Source organism: Phocoena phocoena, chromosome 10 (genome assembly GCF_963924675.1).
Source record: "Phocoena phocoena chromosome 10, mPhoPho1.1, whole genome shotgun sequence".
Taxonomy (NCBI): Eukaryota; Metazoa; Chordata; class Mammalia; order Artiodactyla; family Phocoenidae; genus Phocoena; species Phocoena phocoena.
The window spans coordinates 19,539,866-19,552,381 of record NC_089228.1 but is presented as its reverse complement, the minus strand read 5'-3'; the positions used below and the strand labels follow the sequence as shown (position 1 = coordinate 19,552,381).

General features: G+C 42.3%; 1 protein-coding gene across 11 annotated transcripts in view; it reads right to left on the bottom strand.

The window, feature by feature from the left end:
- FOXP1 (forkhead box P1) overlaps positions 1 to 12,516 on the bottom strand; it is a 227,780-nt gene that overhangs the window by 45,563 nt on the left and 169,701 nt on the right. For all 11 annotated transcript variants that reach the window (XM_065885422.1, XM_065885417.1, XM_065885416.1 and 8 more), the window contains one exon: positions 8,599 to 8,703. In XM_065885422.1, coding sequence (XP_065741494.1) covers positions 8,599 to 8,703 — 105 coding nt within the window. The remainder of the gene's footprint in view (positions 1 to 8,598; positions 8,704 to 12,516) is intronic.

The window sequence follows — 12,516 nt, the reverse complement described above, 5'->3', positions numbered from 1 at the left end:
AGTCTATCAGGCACAATCTATCTCTTGCTGATCGCCATATGGAGAAGTGCACAAAGAACAGACACTAAGAGATTAAAAAAAAGAGAGAAAGAAAGGAAAAAAAGAAGGAAAAAAAAAAAACCTTCCAAAAATCACGCAAGAAAACCGAAAGCTGAGAAGAAAAAGGGGAGTGCTTCCTTTCTGTGTGTGAGAGACGAGACTATTTCAACAGCTGATTCCACCCTCAAAGAATACAGCGCACATAAAATAAATACAGGTCACCAAAATTAACAAATCATCGTAACTGTCTAATACATCCTGGGCTGGCTGCGGAAAAACAAGATCATTCTGGATTTATATCTGTAAGTATGGGATTTCCTGGACAGTTAATATCCACAAACAATCAAACACAGGAGGAACACGGGGGGAAAAAGGCAGCATTATTTCAAATTTGAGCTGAGAGTCGTGATTTGTAAAGGGCTCAACAGGAACTGGAGTTGAAATTTGAAGCAAGGAAATTCTTCGACGAGGCACTGATGGACATTTCTCTGTTTCTCTTGGCTCGGTCCAGGTTTTTAGGTCGCTGGGTTTCGAATGGGAGGCCAAATGAGACTCTCGCCAGCACTGAAACTTTGAAGATGACAATGAGCTTAATCCCTCAGTTTAAATAAAATAATAATAATAATTTTAAAAATCGAATGATACTTCACTCAAGAGTCAGAGCTTTTTATGAGACCTGTTGCCAATATTAGTATCTGGGAATGATCTCATCTTTCATCCTGGCTAAATTCCAACACACAATTTCATTAACCCAGGTACTGCAAGTGATAAAACTCATTTTTCCCTAAAGAGACAGCTAAAAAGTACCAGTTATACATTTATGAAGTGCCAGCCATCAAAATTATGGATTTTCTAAAAGGTTTTTAACTACTTTTATTGAAAGGAAAATCGCTGTCTCAGACTTTTGTGACACTACTGCTAATAATAAATTTTACCATTTAGACATGGCCGTAATATGGTAGACACTGTCAATAAAAGTGTGGAGCAAAGACGATCCCCCTGTCTTTTCAGCGATGCCTTCTAATTACAGGCCGGAAGCGATCACGTGAAACACCTAGGCTAGCTAATGGCTCTTAAAATATAAGAACACACAGCACTGTCTCTGCAGCGGTACAATGCGCTGGGTACACAGACAGTGATGTGCAGTGCTGCGTAAGTAGACAGAAAGTTTTCTAATGCTTTCAAAGCCTACGAGGAAAAATTAAACTTCATTTGCATTTCCGACTAAAATCTGTTTGCTGCAAGAAACAATGCATTCCGATGTTATCTGCTGCTTTTTGAGCAAGGCGATGTGGCACTGGGCTGGTTACCTCTGGCAAACTTGTCTCAACTTTTCTATCGAACGTTCTACAGATCACTAGAGGGCACTGTGGTATTTAGGCCACCCTGACCTCTGAGTACTTGGAAAGGTCTTGAACTCCTGAACAGTGTCAGAAAGGTGAAAGGAGAGACATTTCAAGGGGGAAGGAAATGTTTTCTGGTACCACCTGATCTTCCTCGGTCAAACAACTCAAAAAGGCACGGTAAGTGAGAAAGTCAAATCCAGAAACATATCAAGCTCATTGCGGAAAACTCCACGACTTGTCACCTGGGCCCTGATGGGGGAAAATTTTCCTCCCCCAGTTCCGGTGACTGAGATGGGGAGGCTAGAATCACATTTGCATATGCCCACCTTCTAGAAGACTAGTCCCCCTCCACGCGCTCTCCTGCACTCCCCAGAGGTAATTTCACTGCAGAACATCCAGGTGTGCAAACCCAGAGCCACGAACGGGTTTGGAACAATTTATGATATCCGGCCTCCTTCGACGTGTATTAGCATATACCTGGTTTCTTTAACGTACACTTTGTTTTTCCAAAACCACAAACATTGGTGCTGGAATTTCATGTGGAAGTGCTTAAGGGGCTGAAAGTTAACACCTTTGTGATCCTTGCAGCCTCGCGGTGGCTGTGAAAACAAAAGCCTCTTTGTGGAGGCTTTCTTGAAATGTTTTCTTAACATGTTCCAAGTAGTTTTAGGCCGGGAACTAAAGTAAACAAGATGTTACCATGATAAAAACACTTGTGAAAACATTACAGAGCAGCACTTAGGACTTTCTTGCACATGAAACTCTTCACAGTTTTCAGAAGTGAAATTCAGAGAAAAAAAAATTTTTTTTTTTTAAGTGAATTAGTGATGAAATAAATGTCCTCTGCTGTCTCCAGCCCTCGACCTTCTTGAAAGGGTCGAAGTTCCACCGCTGGGCATTTCCTCGTGGCATTATCCTCCCTGTCTTCTATGACAGCACATATAAAATTTGTTTTGGCTTTAAAAAGTAATGTACATCTGACTAACATGCAAAGGAATTTGGGTTTTGATTGTCTGGCATGGTGCTTCTCTCCATGAGCAATAACTAGGAGATAAAAACAAAAACAGACAAAAAAACAAAAAAAAAACACCCCAATTTCTTTCAGACGGCTATCAAGCAAGGGCCCAAATTACATTACTTTTGTTAGATGTTCTGCAAGTGACTGTTGAAAAGAAAAAACTAGGGGAAATGGACACATTTTTCCCAAACACACATGAGGAACTGGTATTTGTGAAACTATGGGGTCTGTGTCTGATTTTACATTCTAAGTCAGAAACAGGAAAATGTGGTCATGATTTAGCCTTCAGATCCACTCGCCACCTTGCCAAAGAATGGTATGGGCCCTTTTTCAAAAAGCAAAGGGGAAGAATTATAGATCCCTGTTTTTATTGGCGAGGACCGTGTCTTCGACCTGGTTAAAAAAAGAATAAAACCTGATCCCCGTGGGGAGAGGACAGGAGGACACCCTGAGCTTCACCTATCTGGATGGTACTGGGCTTCTCTTTGCTTGGCTGTTATCGGAGGATTCTGAGCGATGCAGGGCTGGCGGGCTGCGTTAGAGTTAGCGTGAGTACCTGCTGGCGTCAGTCTCCTCCAACAAACACCACTGTCACATGATCACTTAACGGCGCATAGACTGGAAAAAAATAATCAGCGCTAAAACTAAAACTTGTTTGGAGAAGAAACAGGGAAATAAATGCACACAATAGACAGGGTACCTGCTGGTTGTGATAAAGCGCCCCTCTGTTGGCTGGGAGGGAAAGACAACAGGATGGTTATTTGTACAGTATTTATCTTTGAAATCAAGGGCCCTGTGGTATCCCCTCACCTTGGGAACGAACGCTGCAGAATGATCACAGAAGAGTGTCAAATCTCTGGTTTTGATTGACCAACAGTTATGATACTTCTTCCCTCAGGAGGGAAAAAAAAAAAAAAAGGGGGCCACATTTTGGGACCCGTGAGTCCCCCCTCCCTTCTTTTCACCTCTCTCTCTGTCAACAGTGGCATTTTATTGTCACATGGGAGTTTCATCCTGAACAACTGATCTTGGCCTCTCTAAACTAGCCTGAGCAACAGAAGACTGGAAGACACTTACCAAGCCAAGTCACTCTGCTCTTTCATACTGAACCCTGAAAACCAGGTGGAAGAACACAAACCCGGGTAAGTATAAAAGGCAGGCACGGATATTCTCCCCCGATACGAATAAAAATGAGGGCTCTGTGAATCCACACTAAAGTAACCCAGGAGAGCGATGATGCCCAGGGAATGCAAGAATGTGGCTCAGCTAAAAACATAATGACACCAAAAACTGTACCCTAGGTCAGAGGTCGGCAGACTGGTCCAAGGGACACAGCCACACCCAGTCCTTACAGAGGGTCCTATGGCTGCTTCTCTGCTACGATGGCAGAGCTGAGTGCTTGTCTCAGAGACTGGATGGCCTGCAAAAGCCCATCATATTTACTATCTGATCCTTTATGGAAAAAGTCTGCCACCCTTGCCCTAAGATCACATTCGACTGTGTAGGACTTCTTACCAGAAATTTCTGGTTAAAAATTATATTAAAGAACGGTCTCTTCTGACATATCAAAGCTCTGCATAGTCACCACCTCTTCCCTAGTTACGAGGTCAGCCATGTTTGGATAGTTTCGATTATTTCTCTTTTAAAAATACACTTAAGGCAGGCTTCCCTGGTGGTGCAGTGGTTAAGAATCCGCCTGCCAATGCAGGGGACACGGATTCCATCCCCAACCCGGGAAGATCCCACATGCCACGGAGCAACTAAGCCCATGCGCCACAACTACTGAGCCCGTGTGCCACAACTACTGAAGCCCACGTGCCTAGAGTCCATGCGCCACAACTACTGAGCCCGAGTGCCACAAGTACTGAAGCCCGCGCACCTAGAGCCCGTGCTCCGCAACAAGAGAAGCCACGACAGTGAGAAGCCCGTGCCCCGCAACGAGAAGAGCAGCCCCCACTCACCGCAACTAGAGAAAGCCCACGCACAGCAACGAAGACCCAACACAGCCAAAAAAATTAAAATTAATTAATTCAAAAAAAATACACTTAAGTAGACGAGAAAAGAAGTACTTATATTTTTCGAGAGTGCCTGCTATGGGCCAGGCACTTGACACGAGGTACCTTTTTCATTCTCACAACCCCAAGAGGTAGTTATTACTATCGTCCCAAAACACACGTGCTGATACTGAGCTCAAAGAACGCACTCCTAGCAAGTAGCTTCACTGCCCATTCTGCCTTTCTTCAAAGCTTCCTTTATACCTACTGCCTTAGGCAGAGAGCACACAGTTAATAAAATGAGCTGCTTCTAACCAGGCGGTATTATAGAACAGTTAAGAGCAAGTCCTATGAAGCCATCCTGTCTGGGTCTGGATCTTGACTCCACCTCTTATAAGCTGTGTGACCTTGGGAAAACTGGTTAACCTTGCTGTGCCTTAGTTTCCTTAAACGTAGGTCGCGAGTAATACTACAGTAATACCACTATAAGGTGGCTGTACTAAACGAGTTATATACATAAAGTACTTGGAATTGTGCCTGCTGCACAGTTCAGGGCTCTACCAGGGGAGTGTAAAATCGGGGGATTTAGAAGAATCAGGGATTTTTAGGTGAGAAAAACAAGAAATCTGTGAAGCAACACCTAAATCAAAGGCAGAGCAATACTACATTTTTGTTGAGTAAGACTGCCTTGAGAATCTAAGCACCACTGGTATCAATTTGCTAAAACCATAAGAGAACACCTCTAAAGTGGGATAATGGCCCACTCCTGGGCCCAGGAAAGAGGTGCTTTCAGCGCCTACAAATCTGGCAGTTTGAGAAGAAATGTTTGAAACATCACTTCCCACTTCCCGATAATAATGACTCCACTATGATGTCATTCAAAGAGGCCATGTGGCTTTTGTTTGAACCACAAGAAGTATGGCAGCTCTTTCCGTCCAGCTCAATGGAAAGCAAAGTTGGTTTCGCTAAAGCCAATGTGATTACCCTTCAGACGGAGCACACACGTGGGAGACGTGAGTTCACAAGAAGACTAACGTACTTTCCACTACTCTAGGCAAGATCTTGAAAGCTGAAGACAACTCTGAATTTCCCACAGCTGAAATCATGCTGTAGGAGAAACTCAAAATCCTGAAGTTGTCACAGACCGCAGGTCAACGGATAAACTCAGGAAAGCACCAAGAGAACTCTGAGTTCTAGAGGGTTTTTTTTCTTATTCAGCATTTACTTTCCCCTTGGCTGGTTTGCAAGACTCATTTTTCACTTTTGTGAACCAAGCCTCTCATCCCCAGCCCCTACGTGGCTCCTGTGGGGTGAACTTTTCCTTCTGCTCCGAAGGTGGGCATGTGACTTAAGCCTGGCTGCCTCACTGTGACTGCTTCAAAACTAGAACACATGACTCAATGTGGGCCAATGACAGTCTGCTGAGGACATGTTCCTGGCACTACAGGAAAAGAGATGCATTCTGGGATGGATAAACCTGTGGCAGGTAAATCTGTCTTCTTCAGTTCCACTTGGCAAGAGCCTGAGAATGAAGGCAACAAAGAAGAAAACAGAGCTAAGGGGCAATGAACCGATACTCCAATAACCTTGTTCAAGCATCAGGGTCCAGTCATGCTTGAAGACAGTGGTACCACCAGACCTCCTCGTCATAGGAGCCAATTACCATCCTCCGCTTTTTCTGGCTTAAGCCAATTAAAGTTGGCTTTCTATAGCTTGCAAACAGAAGTCTTCTGGCCAAATATATGTCAATAAATAAGTCCTATGAAATAAACAAGCAACAGTTGCGGGATCACAGCGAGCATTCCAATTCCACTGAGCAAAAATGCCACGTCATGTGCAAAACCACAATAAATAATAGAGACATGAATAAAAGTGAAAATTAGGGGCTTCCCTGGTGGCGCAGTGGTTGAGAGCCCGCCTGCCGACGCAGGGGACGCGGGATCGTGCCCCGGTCTGGGAGGATCCCACATGCCGCGGAGCGGCTGGGCCCGTGAGCCATAGGCCGCTGAGCCTGCGCGTCCGGAGCCTGTGCTCCGCAGAGGGAGAGGCCACAACAGTGAGAGGCCCGCGTACCGCAAAAAAAAACCCCAAAAAACCAAAACCAATTCCACTGAGCAAAAATGCCATGTCGTGTGCAAAACCACAATAAATAATAGAGACATGAATAAAAGTGAAAAATAAATAAGTGGTTTCCTACATAAGAGCCTGACTCCTAATATCCTTAGAAGAGAAAAGGGCTTTTTAAAAGGAATCAAGCTAGCTTCTAATTCTGATGATCTTCAGATTCTTTTCCTTAGAAATCGCTGTAGTTTGAAAGTGTGCTGTTTCTTTGTGGAGGTATATTTGTCCCCCCCATACATATACATACACATACACATACACATACACACACACACATACACACACACACACACACCCTTAACGCCAGCTCGCATAATAAAAGGAACTAAGATTTGAGGATTAGAGTGGAAATACTTTGCCTATTAACAAAAATGTGTGAGTGATCGATTGGAAAAATGCCCTCTTCCCTCATGACTCTAAAACTGATACATGTCACCAGAAATGTTGACAGCAATTTTATAGTTCTGGAGACTTTATAAAATAAATCATTTTACAGATATTTTCTAGCCATTCTATAGAGGAGTGAAATTAGCATCGAGATATTTATCAAAGGTAGCACTGGTGCCGAAGGTGAAATCAGAATTTAAACGTGGTTTCTGCCAAGATCTTTTTGTCTCGTTATCTAAAAACAGTTAGGCAAGTGATCAGGAAGCAACAAAACAAAGATTCTACAATGAGGGATTTATAAGAGAACAAAGCCCAATAGCTCTAACCAGAATCATCATAATTGTAACGGACTGTTGCTTAATTTAAGATAAAGTATCACTGCTCTTGAGTATTAATATTTAGAAACAATGTAAAATATCTTTTTAAAAATTTTTACATACTTCCGTTTTTAAGGACCACATAATGCTCTTGAAGTAAAATATTACAGCGGGGAAGCTCTACAATGTTTTCACAGACTCCCATTCATTAATCAAAAAAATGATATTCACCAAAAGCGCTTGCAGGTAGCACGAGATCTATCTCTAAGTGTGGCTTTATTAAAATATTTGTACCCAGGTCTGTAAAGAAAGATGCAGAGATTGTTCTAATAATAGAAAGACCGCACAAAACCAGACACCTGCATGTTAAATCAGCCCGCCTCTATTTCCTGGGGCTTGAATGAGACAGAAAAGCCAGAGGCAAAGACTCCCCACTGCCCCCAGTCCCGACACCCACTTTGCAAACCGTCACGCACCTATATATACAGGAGTTTTACAAGTGCACATGTTTGCTTCTTGCATGATAGATAAATATACTAAATATAATGTAGTATTATATTCACTCCATCATCAGTGAGTCACTGATACTATGAATATACTTATATGATGTCAATAATGCAGGGTGGTTTCGTCTCGATATTTTTCAAGGACAAGGCACCGTAGATGAGGGAAATGTTAACACGTCGTGCAGAAGCATTTCACTTCGGTTAGGAGAGGATGAACGTACCATTTACTTACGGGGATGCTTTATCAGTGGTACAGATTCAAATGGGATAACCCAAGCTTTAGTCATACTTTAACTGCAGGAATTAAACTTACTCTCGCCTCCCTATAAGGACAAGAATCTGAACAGAAGTCAACACCGATGCAGAAAGGTAAGAATCAGATTGGTAGCTTCCCCCGGGCATCCATTTCTTACGTTTATAAAGTCATTTGTGAAGAACCAAAGAAGAGACCCAATCACCAAAAGCTATTAGTGGCCAGTAGTTGACACCAATTTTATAAAGCTAGAGCTAGGGCCTATGTCATTGATTTAATATGTAGGGATGTGAACAGAAGTGAAAACTGAATTACTGCACGTTTAATATTGGGAGAATTTTTACTTAATCACTGTCATTCTGAGAAAATAAGTAAACACAGGATCTTACTAAGAGGATCAAAAATGCCCTTGGATGTAAATCCTTCCCCCTTTACAAGGTAACCCTCAACAGACTTTGTAACTATTCCCGTGACACTGCTAGACGTGGTGATTTAGAGGCTACCCTCAAAATGGTGGCGTGAAACTCGCCATCAAAAAGGCACTTCACGAGGAAGAGTACAAAGAGCGGGAGGTGACGGCTACGTAAGAGAAGAAAGCAATATCAAATCATTCTTACTTTAGAAATGATTGGAAATCTTCACACACTGCTTCACAGCCAGGCCACTTGCATACGCCATGTCCATACAGAGGATGGCTATGGGGATGCTCCTCATGGGACAAACTGAAAGAAAACACAGAGGACAAGAGAGTAAGTTGGCTGCGCAGAACCACCCCACCAGACGTACGAGGTAAGAGGAGGCAGCCCACGGGGCCGAAGGTGAACCAATCTGTGCTTTCCTCTTCCTGTGGAATTTACGAATCACTTTTGCACGGCGCTCTACTTATAGCAAGAGTTCAATTTCAAAATGCGAACAGCCCAATATTACAAATGTACCACCACGTATGAAAAGTGCTCGACAGGCTTTCGTTAGAGGCAAAGCCCTCTACTCCGACTGCAAAGGAGTCGTTAAAAGGCTAGAACTTATCGTTTAACCTACCTAATGAAAATGAAAACATCTGTACTTGATTTTGAGATTCTCTCGCTGTTTTCTACCCAGAACATTACATGTTTTTCTCCCCCTCTTCTGCCACCAACATTATTCCCAAAATCGTAAAATCTTTTCACTGGTTAAGTTTATCAAGCAAAGAAGAGTGCAATTAAATAAGTTAGAATAAAATAATTGAGAAAGACAAATGTATCCAAGTAGATGATTAACTTAAAAAAAAAAAAAAAAGCTCACAGTGGCAGGAAGATTCTATCCCTAAAATTACTAACACCAAAGAGTGAAAGAAAACTTGGCATGAACATGAAAGGGTTAATCCTCCCGTGGGGTTCCAATCAATAGGTAATGATTGGGCCACACGGATGCAGGTCATGGGATGCTTTGATCCGTGCCATGTGGCACTCAGAAAAGTGTATCTGTTGTACTTGCTGATGAACCATATTCTCAAATATTTTCTCTATTAGATTTCCGCATCCAGACTTCTTTCAGACAAATTATTTTTACAGTCGTTTCCATAACCTTAGACTCTGTCAAATAGAAACATAAAACTGACATTAAGAGTTCCGTTTCGTACTAAAGCACACTGTCTTCAAGGAAAGGGCTATTTTGCAACTTACTCCACTGCCGCTGCCTGACTTTGAACTTCAAGCACACTGAATTATGATTTCTCACACACACACACACACACACACACACACACACACACACACACACGAGAGGCCTGTAGTTTATATAACCCCCAGGATGTGTAGTCATATATTTTATCGATTCACATTCGTAGAGCAGACATACACAAATGCCACTTGTCCCTGACTTATAACATAATTAATCCACAGTGAATGTATTATGAACATTTAAACTGAGGGTCATGAATACCAAACACACGTATACACTGAACAACACTTTATCAAAGATCCATAGGTCTCCCTGTGGCTTTTCAATGATTTGCTTGGAAATCTAATAAAATTTGAAAATAATAAGCTAGTTTCCCTGACAATAGAAAACAAAGCTGGGAAACTACAACAAACAAAAAATGCAGAAAACTAACTTAGGAAAGCACTGAAAGGTGCCCCCATGAGAGAAAAGAATAGCACAAGTGAACTAAGGTAGTTACAGTGAGGTTTCCAAAGCCCAATGATACAATGATATTCTCTGAGCAGTTACGAGGGTAAAATTCCACTGGACCGAAGGAAAGAATGACTACCTATCTTTGTTCACCTTCAGAGTCTTTAAAGAATAAAAGAGGGGGCTTCCCTGGTGGCGCAGTGGTTGAGAGTCCGCCTGCCGATGCAGGGGACGTGGGTTCGTGCCCCGGTCCGGGAGGATCCCACATGCCGCAGAGCGGCTGGGCCCGTGACCCATGGCCGCTGGGCCTGCGCGTCCGGAGCCTGTGCTCCGCAGCAGGAGAGGCCACAACAGTGAGAGGCCCGCGTACCACAAAAAAAAAAAAAAAAAAGAATAAAAGAGGTATGATATGAAAATAGAATTAAAAAAAATTACTGGCAACATTTAACATCCAAGAATCCTTCAAAGTACCAAGATTCTCAGAATATCTGAGAGGGAAGGATATCATTTAAAAAGAAAACTGTTCCTACCAATATCTTACAAGGAAAAAGAAAAAATATCCAACCATAATAACTCTTCTCTTTACCAATTTTATTAACATTATTTAAAGTATTTTCACAATCCTAAATGCGTTAGTATATATTTGTTATAAAATCCTTGAAAAATCTTGAAAAGAAATAACTACCCTCAAGTACACACACACACACACACACACACACACACACACACAATTTTTGACAAATTAGGCATGAAGATTTGCATCCTTTTAAATTTTAGATAATTTTGAAAATACTCTCTCATGTTATCAACTAATCTTCAAAAGCTTCAGTTACTGATGTGTAACAGTCTGTCATATACCCTCTTAGCTCGAGCTATCTGCCAAAATTGATATAACCATCCCTCTATTTTGGACACCGAGATTCCCTTCATGTTTCTAATATTTATGAATAATGTTAGAAATTAACTTTTACCAGGCCAAACATTCCAGTATATAACTGCTTTTTACTAGAAGATATATTCAGAGAAATGGAATCACTCAGTTAAATGAGTACTATGTTTTAAGATTGACCATTTAATACTCCATTAAGTTGCTCTTGAGAAATGCTACCTGCCCAGTACACTCTCAGCCATTATACCTATTTTGTGTGATTCTTTAGGTTGGAAAAGAGGAGCCTCAACTAGTTAGGATATAAAATTAGCATATCAGTTAAAAACTGCCAATGGTTATTCTACTGTGCCTTGTGGGTTAAGCCAAGAGGGTTCTGAAAGTAACAGGATGAAAGAATGTACCATGCCTTCACTAGAGGAATGTACAACTAGAAATAAAACTACAGAATTCAGCACGTGTGCCACCTCCACCCTAACCCCCGCCCCCCGTTTCTAGGCTGACTTATTTGTCAAGGCTCCTTGGACTGAATAAAAACTACTCTCCGCTAAGAATTTATTTTTGGTTCAACTTAATATCCTTATTTCAAAGAAAAGGACCAATGACCACTCACTAAAGCCTCAGAAGCATCACCAGTCACACCCTGAAGGCTAGAGGAATGCCAACTCCTGGCACACGTACATATTTACATACTCAGTGGACCTCTTGAAAATGTGCCTCTGTGTTAAAACTGTATTTTTTTTATCATGAAAGCATTATATGTTCTTATTTTTAAAAGTTCACCTCATGCTGTGTTGGCTCAACTTTGCCCCCACCCTCGTCCCACACCTAACGCAACACTACCCTGGCCAACGGTGCGGGCACCCCGGCACATCACCACACTGCACTCTCCTTCTCGTGGGCTCTAGTTTACAAACATGGAAACACGGGATACATACTGCTGTCACTTGCTTTTCATATTTGGACACTTTAAAATATACAACTGTCTGAGATAAAGTGCTTGGCTTTGAAAGGAAGAAGAACAGACTGGCAGTGATGCCCTGGTGGAGTATTTCTGCAAAGATACATAAGATACTCTTAACGCTTGTCGCCTCTGGGGCGGGGGACCGGGCATGGCGGTGGGGCGGGGAGCAGAGAAGCGGGATTTTCAGTGTATCGTTTTTTTTGTGTCTTTCGAGGTTTTAATTTTGTGCGTTGTAGGTGTTTTCTGCCGTGCAATTGTTAAATATACGTATACACACACACACACACACACACACACACACACAAACCCATACAGAGACATACACACACACATGAAAAAATCAAGTGCTATGCAGGACTCGACTTCCAGCCTGCCACTCACCCTGATGCTGGTGTAGCAAATGCCGTATACTTGCTGCCTGTGTGGCTGAGTCTCACTTCTGGCCCTTCAGTCATTCCGGATGAAGCATCGTTAGACCCCACCAGCTGTACCCCTGAATGGAAACTTTTCTGTTTCATCAGAGAAGTGGAACAAGCCTTTATACCCTTACTGCCTTTCAGAACTTGCCAAAAGGGA